The following is a 19558-nucleotide window of genomic DNA, read 5'->3' on the forward strand; positions in this document are numbered from 1 at the left end:
AATTGATAAGAACATTAAGCAACATTTTATATAGTTTACAGCTTTAATACTCACATCTTTGTGAGGAAAAGCATCACTCTCAGTTTCATCTACTGCAGGGGTTCCCAAACTGTTTAGAGTTAACCTGAAGCCTTGTACCCCCTACTCCTGCGCACTTAATTAATTTTATAGTAATTCCATGTCAAAAATGTGTTGCATGGTCACATTTTGATCAAGTTTGATATGAGCACGAATAAATAGATAAGTAATCATCCTACATATCTTTAATTCCAGTCTGATGTTGGCATCCTTGCGTATGAATGGGTTGAATTTGAGCATCACTTTTTTGGTCAACTCACGATGGCTATGGTTTAACTCATTCAATCCCAGCCATTTTCCGAAATTCAACTCCTTCAGTAGCAGCCATTTTTAGATGATTTTGACGGATTTTTCAAGGCACACAGAGTGTTGTGTGCTATGGCTATATAAACAATGGGCCTAACAAAAGAAAGATTCGTGTCACCATCTGCATGTTTGCTTGCGTGACAGTTTGTTTATGTTGCCCTTTTTATGCCTTAGTCCCTGTTTTCATATGATTATTTTGTGCTACTTACTGCTTTGCCCTGTTCTGCGTTCTCCTGCTTCCTGTTAGTTACGCTTCTATTTAGTTCGGATGCGCGTCGGAGCGTTGCTTGTTTGCCGAATGTTGTATGTCGTGTGCGGCTCTTTTGTGGATCCCGCCGCTGCATAGCAGCCATAATAATTAAAAAAGACTTTTTACCTGCACCTTGGTCCTCGTTTCTCGCATCCTGGGGTCGTGACACAACTCCGCAAAGCCGCAAACAATTAGACTGCCGTCTTTCATCAAAAAAAAAAGTTTGTTTCTATCTTTTTCTGTTCTTAAGTAATCAGCAGTAGAACTTAGGTAAGTTTCAGGAAAATATCAGTTCCACAAAAGAAAAGGGAGGAAAACATTTTTGTGAAAAGATACATTTCAAGGGTAACTTTCACTTTTACACAAATTTTTTGCTTTTGTGACAGCTCAAATGTCTAAACAACGATATCACAACATAACACAAAAAGGGTTGTTTTATATCAAAACAACAATTTATTTACAAATATAACACCATAAACTATTTACAGTTTTCACATTTGGAACGAAATTGTGTGTGTGTGCACGCGTGCCTGGGCGTGTGCATGTGGATTAAAATGTTCCTACATTGCGTAACCATTTGCACGCTCCATTCTTCCATGCTCTTCCACTTCATCCTTGCTGTCGAGTGTGTTTTTACGGGCAAATGATCCATGCCGAGCGCTTATCAAATGCACTTCTGCCACCTTGTGGCCGTTTTTGTGGCTTAAAACTGCTGTAAAAGTGACATCTTTTAGTGTGCAGTTGCCATCACCTCTTTTTGCCTCTCGCACAAAAAAACCCCTTAAAAGACGTACAAATACGTCTTTGGGATCGGGCATTCAGGTTTAGAAAAACGTATAACTAGTTTTTGAATTTAATACCAAAATGAAGGGGAAAGTTTAACAATCATGATAAAGCAGAGTGACGTACAAAATGACATGCAACCAACGATAAAGCCTCATTTTTGGGGGAATCCCCACTCACAGTAACAGGTTTTCAATGCACCTTGCGAGGATTGGAACACCAAAACAAACAAGATGAAGATTAAACACTCTTATGCACAAAATAATCATCAAAAGTACTTATTTGTTCATATAATGCACACAGAGCAATGAACAACTTCATGCTGTGTCTCCTCTCTGCTCCGTTCTCCTTGTACCGTGAGGTGTTCAGGTGCACTTGTAATTTAGCGTTAGGGAATAAGTGTTTTTCATTTTTATTCCCGTACCTCCTATTAACAATTGGACCCCGCTTTGGGAACCACTTGCCTTCTCCTCCTCTTTGCTCCATTGGGGTAGCTCTGCCCCAATACGTTTCTTTCACTCCCGTCTTCCGGAATCAATGTGCACATGCACAGTAGCATGGAATAGTCCTTTGCATGAGAAATTAATAAATAGCATGTACTTTATATTGAAGAAAAAAAATCAATAATCAGTTTTCATGAGACGTTTGGGAAATCTGTGCCCTGGAAATCTGTGTTTGCTGTTGATGACCATTAAGAACAGTGCGACTCGTTAAGTCATGTCAAAAAGGAATTCTTACCATTTGTTTGACTTTAAAACATTTAAACCAGTGATGTTTTTTTTTTTACTCAAGTTTGAGGCATCTTTTCGGCCTGGGGCAGCTGAAGTTACAGAGCAAAGCGGCTGATGGGCATCCGCCTTTTTTTAATCGGCACCCGCGCCAAAACTTAAGCGACAATATGACCTTTAAGTGTAATGACAGGTTATAAGACGTGTTATTACATATGTGGTTGTTTTCTGACTGTCGCTTTGACTTGACCTTTACAACCACACATGTCCTTGTGATCTTTTTTCTTGCCGTGTTCTCTCACTGTGAATAATGTACAGCAGCCAAAAGGCTTTACTGTAGATAGCTCGTTTGCCATAACCCCTGTCAAAGACGTTCCTATTGCATTTCAGTCATAACGAAAGGAAGAAATGAAACTAAATGTAATGTTGAAGTCATCCGCGGTGACCAGACATTATTTTTCTTTTACCTCCATCAGCATGCATTCTCCCATTTTGCCTGACTCTTGTTAAATCCCACTGGTCCCTAAATGTAGAAGCCCTGTATTGTGATAGTCTGGAATCTCATGCACTGTTCTGGCAGGCATTGGCCAATCCACACTACATGTCAGCGATTACAGGCAGTACCATTGTTACCCAATCTTCTTGCAGACACTGGTTCGTCGACATGGTAATCATTGCACGTTATCACTCGTGATTATCCATGACATCTGGTCAGTAGATTGTTATTTTGGAATTTATTAGGCCAAAATTGTAATGGTTTTGGTTTATTGTGAACATGCGTAACAATTTACATTGCGGTGCATTATGGTTACACTTTTCGACATGAAAAGGAGTAGGAGGAAGCAGAGTTTATTTAATCCTACCCCTTCACCATTTTTCAGCAGTTCATACTGTAGTTGTTCACTTCTTGTCTAACAAGTACCAGTTTGCCTTTTTTTTTATACTGATTGAAAAAGGCAGAGATGTAGATACCTTGTTCAGTAATCTAGATAGACCTCAAAATGAATAGGAGTAAAGTCTTAAAATAAGGGAGTAAAAGTACTAATTTGTGCTTTAATGTTTAATCCATGAGCTAGAAATAAATACCTTAGTTAAATAATGACATAATTGAGAGTAAATGTACAGGACAGTACAGGAGGAATACACATAGAAAGATGAGAAACAGACATCGTAAATGAAGCAAATAAATAATAACAATAAATTCATCAAATAAAATAAAAGAGTACAGTCGTCCAATTGCCACTTTGTGGTTCGAATTTTGCGGCTTCACTCTCACAGTTCTTCAAAAATATATTAATAAATAAATATGCTGTTTTGTGGTTGAATATGGCCTATTATTTGTTTAAAAAAAAGCATATTTAAGCAAATTGTATGTACGTATTTTTTGCCTGAATTAAGCATTTCCAAGCATTAAAAATGGCTAAAGCTTTCCCTTAGCGATAAGGTGAGAAGCACTGTCATCCGAGAGAAGCTCGGAGTCGAACTGCTGCTTCTCCGTATTGAGGGGAGCCAAATGAGGTGGCTCGGGCATCTGGTCAGGATGCCTCCCGGACGCTAATAGACCTCGGGGGAGACCCAGGACCCGTTGCAGAGTAGAGACTAGCTGGACGAAGTAGCTGTGGAGAGGGAAGTCTGGGCTTCCCTGCTTAGGCTGCTGTCCCCGCGACCCGACCTCGGATAAGCGGAAGAAGATGGATGGATGGATGGAAAAATTGCTAAATGAACTAAAATACAAAGACACTGCAAATGTTTAGTAGCAGACTTGATCGCCAGAGCAACATGCTTTTATTGCAGGTTTGAATTAACTCACAACAGGCACAATAATCCCTAATTAAAACACGGGTCATTGTTGCGGGCATAACTCACGCCAAGCTAAAACTCTACTCCGGACCCCCAACATCACTTCCTGTCCCCCCGCCACTCACACACATACGAGGATGTGTAAAGTGTAAGTGTAAAGTTGACTATAGGAGTGTTAGTTTATGTGCAGAGGACTCTAATAATGTTAAAAAAAACATATATAGAAGGTCGTAAACAGGTTTTCAGTGTTCTAACTAACTAACTTTGCGGAAATTCACTCATCACAGGGGTCTGGAACAAATTAACCGCGATAAAGGAGGGATCACTATAATAGTAAATGAATAATAAATGATGTATATAATAGATATTACAGTAGTTAAATAATGAGAGAATGAAGAAAACACACCAAACATACACCAGAGACTGTGAGATAACTACCTAAAGGAGGAATACTTTTCTGCTTGTCCCTTCAACTCTGATACACTTGTGGTTACGTGTGCTGAATGGTGAACAAGGTTACCCCTGTGAGTCTGAGAAAAGCAGTTGGAATGTGGCTGGGTGTGTTTGTTTTTAGTTGAAAGCACACAACCACTCATGCACACACACACACACACACACATACAATAATATGGCGGAAAACAGTTACAATTCTAAAGATGTCATATAATTAAATGCATCTTTTTCTGTAAGAAAAATAAAATCCATGCACTTTTTTGTACAATATGCACTGTAGTTATATTTAGGTGAAAGAGAAAACTGTCCTTGAAAACAGAATAGTCAAAATGAACACTGATAAGCAGTGGAATGAGAGTGAATGAGAATATTCGCAGGCAGATCAGCAGTGGAGAAAATGTGCAACGGTGCTGACACAAAAACAGCTTTGAGCCCCATTGCCTCAAACATATAATTTGAAGTGAAACGGTTTTTGCATTAAAAAAAAACAACAAAAATCTCTGATCATTTGAAACAATACATTGTGACCTGTGGAGCGCTGTCTAGAAACAAGGGTCAAATCCAAAACCCAGGGCAAGTTGAAGTGATATTTGTACAATTGTCACTCGTTTGTCGCGGTCAATCGGTTCCAGACCCAACTGTTCAATATTAATAAATTGAATATTTTCATAGTAATAGAAAACCTGTTTATAAATATGTTTTCTACCATTATTAGAGCCCTCTAGACATGAAATAACACCCCTATAGTCACCATTACACTCCTATTACTCTTTGTTTACACCACATTGCTAATGCGCAGGTTACCGGATCACTGCAGGGACACGAGATGGCCAAGGCTTTAAGCACAGCATGCTAGCGAGCTAACTCGTTAGCCTCCAGTTTATTTATTCTACTGTAAACTTAAGAAAAGGTTTCAAATGGCGTGGGGAAGAAGGACAAAGTAAAAAGCCCAAAACTTACCACTTCCACACGGAATGGGAGGAGAACTTTTCACTCTATCATGCTATGGACATGCTATGGCTGACTCCATGCAGCGTGATGGTAATGTAATGTTGATGCCGAGTGGCCAGAATACCACATATAACTTGCCTTGCAAAATTTTTGGACTAATAATAATGAATACTACTTTATTAATAAATAATTTTTTAAAAACACAATGGAGCGAGGGAGCGAAGTTCAGACCGCGTTGTCGCTAGGGACGACTGTATGTTTGTATTCATATACAAAGTCATTTCTAACCTTTTTTTCTCTTTTTTTGGGGATTTTGTTGTTGATATTCTCTTAAACTATACAAAAAAAATATTTATATTAAATCATATTAATATTATATTAACATAATAATAATGTTACATTCATATTAATATCAAATTGATATTTTGCATTAAAATCATTTTTTATTCTCTTAAAAATAAAGACCATACAATTATGGACAAGTCATGTCTTTATGTAAAATTCAAAATCAGCACGGGGTGAAATGATTATTTCCCCTACTCTATGTACACCCATTTATCCTCATATTTTACAATGTTTAAGGTACACCTTTGGTAGTTTTGTAATTTATATACAACTGACAGTATACAGTTATAAAATTGAGTACACCCCCTTACATTTCAGCAACCAACCGCCTGTATTGGCTTACATTCAAGCATGATGGTGGTAGCATCATGCTCTCGGGGTGCATGAGTGCTGTCAACAGTTGGAAGATGCGGTTAATTGAAGCAAGCGTGACTTCCAACTGTGTCATTCTGAAGCATAGCACAATCCTTACCCTTCGGAAACTGGGCAACATGTTAGTTAGCACGTGTGGGGGGAGTCTCAAGCGGAAGGTGGAGGAGAGCGAGGTGTCGAGCATCCACCAACTATGTGATGTCATCATGTAGGAGTGAGAGGATTCCAGTAATAACCCGTGCAGCTTTGGATTGTCCTTTTGTACACAATGGAAATACAGTGGTGTGAAAAAGTGTTTTCCCCCTTCCTGATTTCTTATTTTTTTGCATGCTTGTCACACTTAAATGTTTCAGATCATCAAACAAATTTAAATATTAGTCAGTGACAACACAACTGAACACAAAATGCAGTTTTTAAATGAAACTTTTTATTATTAAGGCAGAAAAAAATCCAAACCTACATGGCCCTGTGTGAAAAAGCGATTGCCCTCCATGTTAAACCATAACTTCCCAGGAGTGGCCGGCCAACCAAAATTACCCCAACAGCGCAGCGACGACTCATCCAAGAGGTCACAAAAGACCCCACAACAACATCCAAAGAACTGCAGGCCTCACTTGCCTCTGTTAAGGTCAGTGTTCAGGACTCCACCATAAGAAAGACACTGGGCAAAAACAGCCTGCATGGCAGAGTTCCAAGACGAAAACCACTGCTGAACAAAAAGAACATTAAGGCTCATCTAAATTTTGCCAGAAAACATCTTGATGATCCCCAAGACCTTTGGGAAAATACTTCTGATGAGATAAAAATAGAAATTTTGGTGTGTGTCCCATTACATCTGGCGTAACAGTAACACCGCATTTCAGAAAAAGAACATACCAGCAGTAAAATATGGTGGTGGTAGTGTGATGATCTGGGGCTGTTTTACTGCTTCAGGACCTGGAAAATTTGCTGTGATAAATGGAACCATGAATTCTGCTGTCACCCAAAAAGTCCTGAAGGAGAATGTCCGACCATCTGTTGACCTGAAGCTGAAATGAACTTGGGTTCTGCAGCAGGACAATGATCCAAAACACACCAGCAAGTCCACCTCTGAATGCATTAAGAAAAACAAAATGGAGACTTTGGAGTGGCCTAGTCAAAGTCCTGACCTGAATCCTATTGAGATGCTGTGGCATGACCTTAAAAAGGCGCTTCATGCTGGAAAACCCTCCAATGTGGCTGAATTACAACAATTCTGCAAAGATGAGTGGGCCAAAATTCTTCCACAGCGCTGTAAGAGACTCATTGCAAGTTATCGCAAATGCTTGATTGCAGTTGTTGCTTCTAAGGGTGGCCCAACCAGTTATTAGGTTTAGGGGGCAATCACTTTTTCACACAGGACCATGTAGGTTTGGATTTTTTTTCCTTACTCACACTCCTGCCACGCTGTACTTGTTTAGACATGTTGATGTTTCCATTGTTTTCATTTTTGCTTTATTTCTATCAGTCTTTTTTGCGCTCTACTGTAGTTCTGCTCTTATTTAGTGAGTGCAAAGATTTTCTCCAGTAGCGGTTCTACCTGTTTTTTCTTGATAGTTGGGTGTTACTTTGGAAAGTTTGTGCCTTCATGAGTGCATTCACCAGGGAGGGGACACACACGCACACATACACACATACACACATGCATTCACACAGCTATAAAGTTACTCAACAGGAAGGAAACGTAACAACAGGAAGCACTTTAACAATCCTGCTCTCTTAACTCTATTTACAGTATGTCGGTATGTGGTGTGTGTATATCTAAGTGTACTGTATTAAGAGTAATGTAAATAACTGAGTACCTCCCACATGTTATGCCTCTGGCTGTGTCTGTTCCAGCGCTTCTCGCACAAACATATTAGCATATCTACCAGACAGAGAGAGCCATGTGATCATAGAGCTGGTCATCGGGGAGACAGACGCTGCTGGCTTTTTAGCGAGTGCGGAGCCGAATGTTTGAAAATGGGGTAAAGAATCATAAAATGAGTCCACAAAGGAAAAATACGAGCGCATATTAAAGGTACACTAAGGCTTTATTCATCATTCAACCTGATTCCTCCTGTCATGTCTGATCATGTGCAGTATCGCTTTGGTCCTTTTTTTGCCATCTTGTGACAGCTGGCATTTGTGCAAGGATTTTATAGCCCACTTTTGTTTTGTACCTTTTCCCTGCTCCAACCCGCCATGGCAGTGTTAGAGCTCTTATTTGAGACTTTGGCCTTTTGTACGTGGCAGGTCACTCACTGGCTGATGGAGACATTTGTACTCATAATGCACACTGACAGAAAGAACTCCTGTGCATCAGCTTGCACCAAGTGTCACTTCTTCTTTTATCACTGATCTCAGCTAGTTTTTCTGTTATTTTTCAGCTCGATTGTTACTGCTTGTCTAATATGCAAGACAAATTGGTAATATAAATGGGTGTCGATTTAATTGAAAGGGCCCTATCCTATGCTATTTGCAACTTTTCAGACTTGCATATACACTGGAACCTCGGTTGGCGTATTTTGCAGTTTTCCCAGTTAGCATGGCGTGGTGTTGTTGTGTTATTAATACACTGCATGAATCAAACAGTGTCACGTATTTGTAACAGTAAATGTTCCTGCTAGAAGCCTGTTAGCATGCTCTGAACTGGAAACCGGAACCTAAAGTCAATGTCCCCCAGCTCTGTTGTGACTGTGACGTCATCAGCTGTTGACTCTGTAGTTCTTTTACGCCAAGTCTTTGCTTCTTTTTTTTTTATTGATGGAGCCAGAGAAAGTTGCAAGGGCCAGACCTTTGATAAAGAAAGTGAGAAACACGATTGAATTCAAGAAATAACTCGTAGCAAAACACGAAGGTGGTGTCCGTGTGGAGCTCTGCTCATCCCTTGCAGCTGCCTCACATCTGTCATCATCAATAATCAAGTCTCCAGTCAAGGTGAAAGTGATTTTAGATGTTCATTTATCCCTTTTATTTGTCGTTTACGGTTATCGTTAGCGCGATTTATTGGTTCCAGCCCCGACCGCGATAGGCGAATTTCTGCAAAGTAAGTAAAATATTATAAAATTAAATATTTCTGTAGTTACAGCATAGAAAACCTGTTTATGACTTTCTAAAAATGTTTGTTAACATTATTAGAGCCCTGTAGGCATTAAATAACACCCCTATAGTCACTTTTATACTCCTATTACCTAACATAGTAGACATGATAAGCAACCCACAAAGCTCCTTGTTGTCGTGATAACAAACGTAATGTTGGTCGATCGCATGACATTAAAAAAAAAAAAAAAGATTGACAAGATTGACATGAGCCTATCATCCATCCTCACTATGACATTTGTCACCGGATTGTTATACAGGACAGCCAGTCTAACATTAATCAACCGTACATGGATGTACACTACAATAATCAATAATCAATAATCACAATAATCATGCTAGCTTTGTTTACACCGCTTATGCGCAAGCTATGGGATCTCTGACGTGGCACAAGAGACGGCCACCGCTTTAACAAGCGCAAGCTGCCCATTAACTAGTTAGCCTCCAATGTATTCTAAACTTAAGAATAGGTTTGAAATTGAGTGGAGAGGAAGGGCAAAAACATACCACTTGCACACGGAATAGGAGGACCACTTCCATCTACCATCTAGTGTTTTGAATGTGAATTACACCTCTCGTGACAATAATGAATGAAAAAATGTTCTCAAAAATATTTGTCGATACTATCGATTATCAACGATAATTTGTAGCGCAATTATCGACCAGCAAAATTTGTTGTCGTGACAGGCCTAACAATTGCGCACGAGGACGTCATGAAATTTCCGTGAGATCTTGTGAATTTTTCTCATCGCAACTTCAGGAAGTCCATCTATGGCAACTTGCTGGGTGCACACCAGTAACTGCGACTCTGGACCATTGGTTGCTTATTGAAAATGGCAGCCAGAAAGTGTTTTTTTTTTCAGATGTAAGAATGGTGTATCTAAACCAGAGTAAGGCAGGGAGCTAAAGGGAGTTAAAGACCTACTTCACGGTCACTGCTGTTCTGCTCAGGTGTTTTTTGAATAAAGATGTTCGACACTTGACCAATCTCAGCAGAGTAGGCGTGGTCGAGGGAGGAGCCTGATGAATTTGAGCATGCTGGCCAAGAGGAGAAGAATGCAGATTTACTCTGTACACACAGACTGAGTACTTCATTAAACTAAACTTACTATAGTGCCCCACTGTGACCCAGTATCATTTTAGATGCCCCTGAAATAAGCATGATCGGGCCCCTTTAAAGGTTTTACCGACAGAGAATAGCGCCTTGTTTAAATTTGGCCTTTGACCCCGTGTGTAGGTATTCACCACCTACTGTAATGAAGACTATGATCGGCGCAACGACGACGTGGACCCCATGGCCGCGTCGGCTGAGTACGAGCTGGAGAAGAGAGTGGAGAAGCTGGATCTATTTCCTGTTGAGCTGGAGAAAGGTGAACATCCACACACATCTGAGTCACTCAGACAGGCCCCTTATGTAACTACACACACGCACACACACTCACACACACTGACAAGTGGACATGCATCATCTGTTCGCTAAAAACTCCATTATCCTATTATGAGATTAAAGTTAGTGGGGATTAGCCTAATTAGGGTGGTGTAATTCTGGAGGGTGATGGGTACCCACCCTTGATGCCTTCACACTCACAGTAAAACATTTGAAACCAATAAATGCAGCCAATACGTTTTGGTTATTGTTTTGTATGTCAGCACTTGTATTGACATGATACTGTATGTTTCTGTGTCTTTTAGACAGTGATGGTCTAGGAATCAGTATCATTGGCATGGGGGCAGGGGCAGATATGGGTCTGGAGAAACTGGGCATCTTTGTTAAGACGGTCACCGATGGCGGAGCTGCACACCGAGATGGGAGGTAAATGCATCCATTTTCAGCGTTACCGGGCGCTGCACCCTTGCCTCGTCACCAGTCCAGCGCAGTCATGAGTGGGAATTGAACCCACGCGGGCTACCCTTTTATGATGTCACAACATTTCCAAGTGTTATTTCATTTTTATTTCATCTGCTGGCTAATTTACGGTATGGTACATTTAGAAAACTGGAGAAAAGAGCAATTTTCTGCTCAGGAGATGCTTGTTTCTTGCTTGTCATGTAGAATGAAATTTCAGCAGAAGCTAAAAGCTTAATTGTGTTTGGCCTAAAAGGTTTTTCTGGCCTTTTGAGTTGGCAAGTCGTTACATGTCACATAATATTTGCTGAGATACTGCCAACACAAAACCATTAGACTTCAACCTCTTTCATCTGTATGTTGTTGGGAGTAACGGTGTTGCAAGTAAGTCTTTACTGACGTTTTCCAGTAATGGATAAAGTAATTAATTACAATTTCAAATGTTACTGACAGTGAAACGTGGCACGCTATTATGCTACTAATTTCTATCTCAACAACCTGGATGTCGTGTCGGTGGCCATTATTCACTGCTACTACACAGGAAGCTAAACAGCTAGTCAACAAGAGTTGTGTTGCAAGTCATGAGCTCGACCCTCGGCTTTAATCTCATGAAACATCTCTCAATGGTGCACGTCACTACAAAGCTCAATTCTAATTATTTTACATATTTGAAGGTTTTTACGTAAGTAAGGCAATAATAACTCTCCCTGGTAACTAACTACATTTATGAAGGAATAATTCTGTTAACCATTCAGTTACTTTTTGGGGAAAGTAACTAGTAACTATAGTTAATTACTTTTTTAAAGTCATTTGTCGAATATGTTAAAACAGGTTGCTGATTAAGAGGATAACAAGAAAAAGAAGAGAATAATAAATATTTGCCAGTTGTTTTCAAATACTTTTTTTTAACGTATTTGTACATGAAGTACATGCAGCCTTTACTTCTCCAGGAAAAGTTCTGATACATTTGTTGTAAAAGGCTGATCACCTCCTGGTGATCTTGGATATATAAACCTCAAATCTTGGTAGTCAAATTAATCCATTCATTCATTCAGCAGAGCATAAAAATATATTGCATTTGACCTTCTGCTAGCTAGTGCTGCTGCTGTCAAAAAAAACCAAAACAACAACAAACGCTGGCTTTTCATCTATGGAAGGACGGCAGTGACAAGCACCTTCCAGCTCACGCACGCCAGACCCCTTTGGGATGAAGTGGTATTGCAAGTGCCTCTCGTATGACATCTCGTATTTTATTGTCCGATTAGCAAGAATAATCACGTCACATGGACGTTAAAGACATTACACAGGCTGTAGAAAGTCATTGTTTATAATAAATGTTTCTGACAAACAGAAACTGGCAGGCATGATCCAACTCACAGTGCACTCAGACGCTCGCGGCAGCCTCATCTTAGGTTTCTGGCCTGTACCTAATCAGGAAATGCGCAAAAACTGTTAAAAACGATTGGTATCATCCAGAAAATACAATTATAAATAGGTGAAGTAGGACAGAGTATATTCCTAATTTCAAGAACAAAATATGGGCTGCTTTCAAACTGTTAAGTAATTTAACCTGAGGAAAGTTTTCAATCAAAAACAAGTTTTTTTTGTGCTTTTAATGCTTGAAGGATCCAAGTGAACGATCTAATCGTTGAAGTTGATGGGACAAGCCTGGTTGGTGTGACTCAGAGCTTTGCAGCCTCTGTCCTTCGCAACACATCTGGCACTGTCAGGTATGCAACACATTTATCCACTGTCTGGTATGTACATATCTACTTTTTTTTAGTTATGCAGATAACTGACATTTTAATGTGGGTAACTGATGAAATATTTACTGTAGGGATGTTATTTTTATGGTTAAGTTGCGATTAATCAGTATAATAATGCAGAAAATGAAAAGATGCAAGGGCCATTTTGATATTTTGTAAACCAACACATATGCTAAGAAGCTATATGTATCTCAAGAAAAAAATGTTTTTCACCTTTGTATTATAGGTATCACCTGTAATATAGGTGAAATGCTACTACAAACGACGTCTTTTCCATAATATGAGTTTATTCTTGTAAAATTTCGACTTTTGTTGATTTGTTTGATTTTTTTCTTAATATTTTGACTTTATTTCCATTAAATTACAGCTGTTTTTTTCCATTTCTGCTGTTTTTTATTTTTACTTTCCATCTATGTCATTTCAGCTTTCCTCTTGTAAATTTTCTTCTCATAATTGTAACTTTATAATGTATTTTTTTTGTTACTAAAATGATATTTTTCCTAATTTTCCAAGTTTATATCATAAAATTGCAACTGTTCTCTCTATTTTTTTCTCTTAATATTTTGACTTTACTCTGGTAAAAATTCTGCTGTTGTTTTTTTTTTGTATAATTTTGGAAATATTTCTTCTTCTATTCTTTCTTCTCCTAATATTTTGACTTTATTCCTTTGTTATAAATTTGCACCCAAAAATTACAACTTTATTCATATTTTTTTTACTTTAAAAAAATGATTTAATATTTCAACTTCATGCTACTAAAATGGCGTTTTTCCACATACTATTACTTTGATCGTTTTTATGTATTTTATGTATGTAAAAAGACAAAAAAAAAGTTATTTATATTTAAAGACAGAACTTTGTTTGAATATTAGTTAATAGTATCCACATTTCAGCTTCTTTTTAAATTTTGCCTTTTTGCTCCATTTTTCCCATTTTTGCTGGGTTTTTCTTTTGGTTTAATTTTATTTCTACAATGTGCTGCGTGTCCAAAAAAAACAAGTTGCAGGCTGCAAATGGCCCCCGGCCGCACATTGGACACCCCTGTTCCAACACAAAATAATAATAGTACATAATAAATGTCCCCTATATTACATAGATCAGCACAAAACAACAGGATACTTTGAGCGCACTTTTGTTTGTTTAGCGTTCACGCTGGCAGTAAAGAGCAGATGTAATGGATGCCAGCTGGTGCAGCTGTGCGAGTATGTTGGTAAACCTCACTCCCTGACACCTTAAGAGTCGTGCTGGACATCGAGGTGACAGCTCGAGCTTTAGCTTGACGGCTAGTCCTCTCAACTCATTCATTCAGTGGATCCGGGTTCGGCACAAGGGAGGACCAGTCGGGTTACACATGCATAAAGTAAAGATGATTGGGCATCTTTTGTGATTCCAAACAAAATAATGCCGTCTAATTTATTGTCTGCGCACTCATTTATTGATGCCAATGAATCTTCAGGTTTGTGATTGGTCGGGAGAAGCCAGGAGAGCAGAGTGAAGTGGCTCAGCTGATCCAGCAAACTCTGGAACAGGAGAGATGGCAGCGAGAGATGATGGAGCAGCGCTACAAACAGTACATGGACGAGGATGAGGAGGTAAGGTCAACTGATTACACGCTGGGCAGTAAACGAACAAAAGTACTGATTGCGGGATTAATCATTGCAAGTGATGGGAGAAAACGTGGAATTTGTAGCGGTAACGGTTGTCACTCTACTGGGAAGACTCCACTACAAGATTTTGAAACGGGTCGGTGTTTTTTTTTGTTTTTTTTTTGTCAATTCATGTGGAAGAACATTTGTGAGGTCATAGTTCATTGATGTCTGGCTCAATCCCAGAGATGTTTGGAGGGGTTTGAGGTCAAGGCCCCTTGCGCTATGAATGTGTAGTGTGTGTTGCCTGCAGCAGTGCCAAATGTAGTCCAGCTTCTCCACCTGGTGGTCGCAGAGAGAAATGTCCAGTGTAGTTACACAAACTTTCCTGCATTAGTGCATATTTTTATTTAGATTCTTCTGTTTTTCTGCAATATTTTGTCCTCTTATCTCATGGAGTCACGGGGTATGCTGCAGCCTATCCCATTGGTTAACCATCATGCATTTTGTTAGCTGCTGTGGTAGAATCCTTGTTAATACTGCCATGCTTTTATTTTGAAGCTTACTTTACACTGAACAGCAAATCCATGTGTGGGCATTTTAATACTGTATAACTAGACAGACGTGATGTGGCTGTCGTCATTTCACACTGCTTAGCAATAATGATGAAACGCATGGGTCGACATAAACTCGCCCATTTTTCGTAGAAAACGGGGGCAAAAGCGGTCGACTATGGATGTCAACCTCAACATAAGCAGAAAAAAACAACAAGAACTAAAAACTATTTTTGGTGCAGACTTGGATAAAGCTGATGAAGTAAGTGTATTCTTTATTCTGTTGGACGTAGGAAGCCTGTGTTGAGTGTCAGTTAAGGTTTGATGGGGTTTGGTGGGTTAGGGATATATTTCATTGCTAGAGGTATGTCTCATTGCAGAAAAAATACTGAAAAATTAAAGGATGTGGGGGCCGTTTTAGTATTTCACATTTTTCAAACAGGCTAAAACCATGTAGACATGCTTCAAAGTTATATATACAGTATATTCAAAGGAAAAAGAGCCTGCATGTCAGCTTTGTATTATAGGTGACAAAGTGTATTATAATTACTCAATTATTAGTTCTGACATTTTAAACTTGCATTATGCTTTTGCATACTTTTTCTGTTGTTTTTTTTTTGTTTTGTTTAAATGTATGTATAGAATACAATGCGGGTCAATAAAATGTGACGATATAGAATGGTGTAAAGTGTTTACCCCCTTCTTGATTTCTTATTTTTTGCACGTTTGTCACGCTTAAATGTTTCAGATCATCAAACAAATTTAAATATTAGTCAATGACAACACAACTGAACACAAAAATACAAACCTACATGGCCATGTGTAAAAAGGTGCTTGCCCCCCCAGTTAAAACATAACTGAGATTGAGATCTATCAGTCCAGAAAAGGTTATGAAGCCATTTCTTAAGCTTTGGGACTCCAGCAAACCACAGTGAGAGCCATTATCCACAAATGGCCAAAACATGGAACAGTGGTGAACCTTCCCAGGAGTGGCAGGCCAACCAAAATTACCCCAAGAGCGCAGTGACGACTCATCCAAGAGGTCACAAAAGACCCCACAACAACATCCAAAGAACTGCAGGCCTCACTTGCCTCGGTTAAGGTCAGAGTTCAAGACTCCACCATAAGAAAGACACTGGGCAAAAACACCCTGCATGGCAGAGTTCCAAGACGAAAACCACTGCTGAACAAAAAGAACATTAAAGCTCATCAAAATTTTGCCAGAAAACATCTTGATGATCCCCAAGACCTTTGGGAAAATACTCCTGGTGAGACAAAAATTGAACTTTTGGTGTGTGTCCCATTACATCTGGCGTAAAAGTAACACCGCATTTCAGAAAAGGAAAATCATACCAACAGTAAAATATGGTGGTGGTAGTGTGATGGTCTGGGGCTGTTTTGCTGCTTCAGGACCTCAAGCTGAAACCAACTTGGGTTCTGCAGCAGGACAATGATCCAAAACACACCAGCAAGTCCACCTCTGAATGGCTGAAGAAAAACAAAATGAAGACTTTGGAGTGGCCTAGTCAAAGTCCTGACCTGAATCCTATTGAGATGCTGTGGCATGACCTTAAAAAGGCGCTTCATGCTGGAAAACCCTCCAATGTGGCTGAATTACAACAATCCTGCAAAGATGAGTGGGCCAGAATTCCTCCACAGCGCTGTAAGAGACTCATTGCAAGTTATCACAAACGCTTGATTGCAGTTGTTGCTGCTAAGGGTGGCCCAACCAGTTATTAGGTTTAGGGGGCAATCACTTTTTCACACAGGACCATGTAGGGTTGGATTTTTTTCTCCCTTAATAATAAAAAGTTTCATTTAAAAACTGCATTTTGTGTTCAGTTGTGTTGTCATTGACTAATATTTACATTTGTTTGATGATCTGAAACATTTAAGGGTGACAAACATGCAAAAAAAAAAAGAAATCAGGAAGGGGCAAACACTAATTCACACCACTGTATAAAGTCATATATTGTGTGATGTCATGTGATATAAATACCCTTATTGATTTCATACCTGCAGACGGGCGAGTATGCAACAGATGAGGAGGAGGAGATGAGTCCCATGTTTCCAAACTCCATTGAGGTTTTTGACCTGGCAGAGCACCAGGACTCTTTGTCTCCAGTGGAGCTGGACCCTGAGAAGCTGACCCATAAATTTAAGGAGGTACAGTACAGTACATTTGACTTTTTTTCTTTGGATTCGGAGTGCAGTTTATGACATTAATGGAGCTCTATACAGTATAGAAATGTATTGATTTTTGTTTGTTGCGTTTAACTATTAAATCCTTCAAACAACAGAGAACCTGTATGCTAACACATGCTTTCAACCATCTCTATCTGCTGGCAGCTTCAAATCAAACACGCAGTCACACAGGCAGAGGTCCAGCTGCTGAAGAGAAAGGTAAGCCCAAATAACACTTAATCTCAACATACACAATTGTACACTACAGTAGAGCCCTGCTATTCGAGGGGGGTTACATTCCAAGTCCGCCCACGAATGGTGGAAATCTGCACATAATTGAAAATATAGCCACCCGGCTTGCTCCCGGATTATTGTGCCTGCTGTGAGATAATTCAAACCTGCCATAAAACCACAATGTTCTGGTGATCAATTCTGGTGCTTGTGTGTCTCACCGAACATTAAAGTAACATTACTGACACCTAGTGACCAGTGTAGAATACTACATATCATCACAGCGTCATTGAATGCATCTTCTGAATGCCTTCTATAAGTATTTTAGTCCATATAGCCATTTTTATGCTTGACAATGCTTAATTTAGGCAAAATATGTTAAATGTACATAAATATGCATAAGCTTTGACTAATAATAAGCTGTATTAAATCACGAAACAGCATGATTTATTAATTAATATAGTTTTTTAAAAATATGATAGAGTGAAGCTGCGAAATTTGAAGTGTGAAGTGGCGAGGGACATCTGTAATATCACGTATTTATCCATTACTGCTGACTTGGGCTGAATGTTATGTGTTTTCTATGGGAAAAATTGCCTATTTTTAGAGAAAAAATAATTGACAAAAATTTGCGGGGTTGCAAATGCTGAATTCCGAGTACGCAGGGATCCACTGTACAATGAAACCAGCTTATGTCGACCAAAAAGCTTTAATATTAAAAAAAAAAAAAAAAAAGAATCGGTACTGGATCTGATCGGCAAGTCTATAAAAAAAATCAGATCGGAACCCAAAAAATGTGGATCGGGACAACCCTATTCAAAATAAAAGCACGGCAGTATTAGTCAGGATTCTGTCACAGAAACGTACAACATCCTATATCATCGTCCATTTTATGATGTCTCCGGTGAAAGTCACAAGTAAATGTACAAGCCGTGCCTAGTTTCGGTTTCGATTTCACTTACGTTGATAACCTCTTATTATCGCATTAGTCAGCCAGTCTGAGGGGCGTCAACGTAAACGGGTTCCGCTGTACTCTCACCATGTTATACCACAGGGGACGTGCATCCAGTACAGCCTCAATTCACCTCCCCCGCATTACCTTACACAACCCTGCCTTTTCCCCCAGTTGGCTCATGCGGAGCAGGATAAATTGCGTTGGCGAATGGAGCGTGCCCAGCTGGAACAAAGCATCCGAGACAGTAAAGAGAGGATGGAGAAACTGGAGGGTTACTGGATGGAGGCCCAGTCCCTGTGTAAGGTAATTTATTATTATGAAACTAACGCAGGTAAATATCTGACGTGCACCGACTGAGTATGTTCTAAATCTCAGCGGGTTTTGGTTACTGACCGTGTGTGTGTGTTTGCGTGTGTGCGTTTATTTTCAGGCAGTGGATGAACACCTCAAAGAAACCCAGGCTCAGTATCAAACTTTAGAGAGGAAATACAGCAAAGCCAAGAGAATGATTAAAGAATATCAGCAGAAGTAAGGAGAGAAAGATCAAATAAAGGTTATAGAGAAATGTTGTTAACCTGTGTGTGTGTGTGTGTGTGTGTCTGTGTGTGGTCGTTTTTGCGTGCCTTGCAGGGAGATTGAGTACCTGAAGAAGGAGACAGCTCAGCGTCAAGAAGGAGAAGAAAGTGAGGCCTCACACAAAGAAGAGGCGGACAACTTGCATGAAAAGGTGAGCCAATTTCGGACTCAGACTGACATTGTCTTGACATTGAAAAAAAATATTGCTTGTCTTACTATTGGTATTGCACAGAGACACATTGGATTAACTGTTTTTAGAGTGAAGACCCCAAAACGTCTCTGTATAACATACTTATTGGAGCCGGACCGATATGGGATATGGGCCACGTATCCCATATATCGGCTGATAATGGATATATCGGCCATTATATGAAATAAGGGTACACCAGCCAGCCAGATATGATGGGGGTACGTGAATAAAAATGAACAGAAATAAGCGCCTAACGCTCACACTCACAAGTCCACCTGAACGCCTCACGGTGCGAGGAGACGGGACCAGTGTCTCTGCGCAATACATACCCGGAACGCAATCGCTTCAACAGGGTTCTACGCGTGTGCAGAACGCGTCTACATCCAGTCGGACGATTTTTCGGCAGTCACATGTTAGGCATGTGTAATCTACGCCACCTGTCGATCTATTTTAGGGCAGCAAGCAACATACAGTACGTCCCCCCTCCATTCCCAAAAACGTTATT

The 19558-nt window shown here is 39.7% G+C and overlaps 1 protein-coding gene across 2 annotated transcripts in view; it reads left to right on the forward strand.

Moving 5' to 3' along the window:
• LOC129170790 (neurabin-2-like) overlaps positions 1-19558 on the forward strand; it is a 43362-nt gene that overhangs the window by 15920 nt on the left and 7884 nt on the right. The window contains exons 6-14 of one of the 2 annotated variants that reach the window (XR_008566681.1): positions 10403-10535; positions 10858-10978; positions 12637-12741; positions 14234-14369; positions 16940-17083; positions 17267-17320; positions 18459-18585; positions 18718-18815; positions 18918-18977. Coding sequence is in view for 1 of the 2 variants with exons in the window: in XM_054758787.1 (XP_054614762.1) it covers positions 10403-10535; positions 10858-10978; positions 12637-12741; positions 14234-14369; positions 16940-17083; positions 17267-17320; positions 18459-18590; positions 18718-18815; positions 18918-19014 (1020 nt within the window). In the remaining variant the exon portion in view is untranslated. Of the gene's footprint in view, positions 1-10402; positions 10536-10857; positions 10979-12636; positions 12742-14233; positions 14370-16939; positions 17084-17266; positions 17321-18458; positions 18591-18717; positions 18816-18917; positions 19015-19558 lie in introns of those variants that run through there. The other variant, XM_054758787.1, reaches the window with a different exon arrangement.

The sequence above is a fragment of the Dunckerocampus dactyliophorus genome, chromosome 18, assembly GCF_027744805.1.
Source record: "Dunckerocampus dactyliophorus isolate RoL2022-P2 chromosome 18, RoL_Ddac_1.1, whole genome shotgun sequence".
In the NCBI taxonomy this organism is placed as follows: Eukaryota; Metazoa; Chordata; class Actinopteri; order Syngnathiformes; family Syngnathidae; genus Dunckerocampus; species Dunckerocampus dactyliophorus.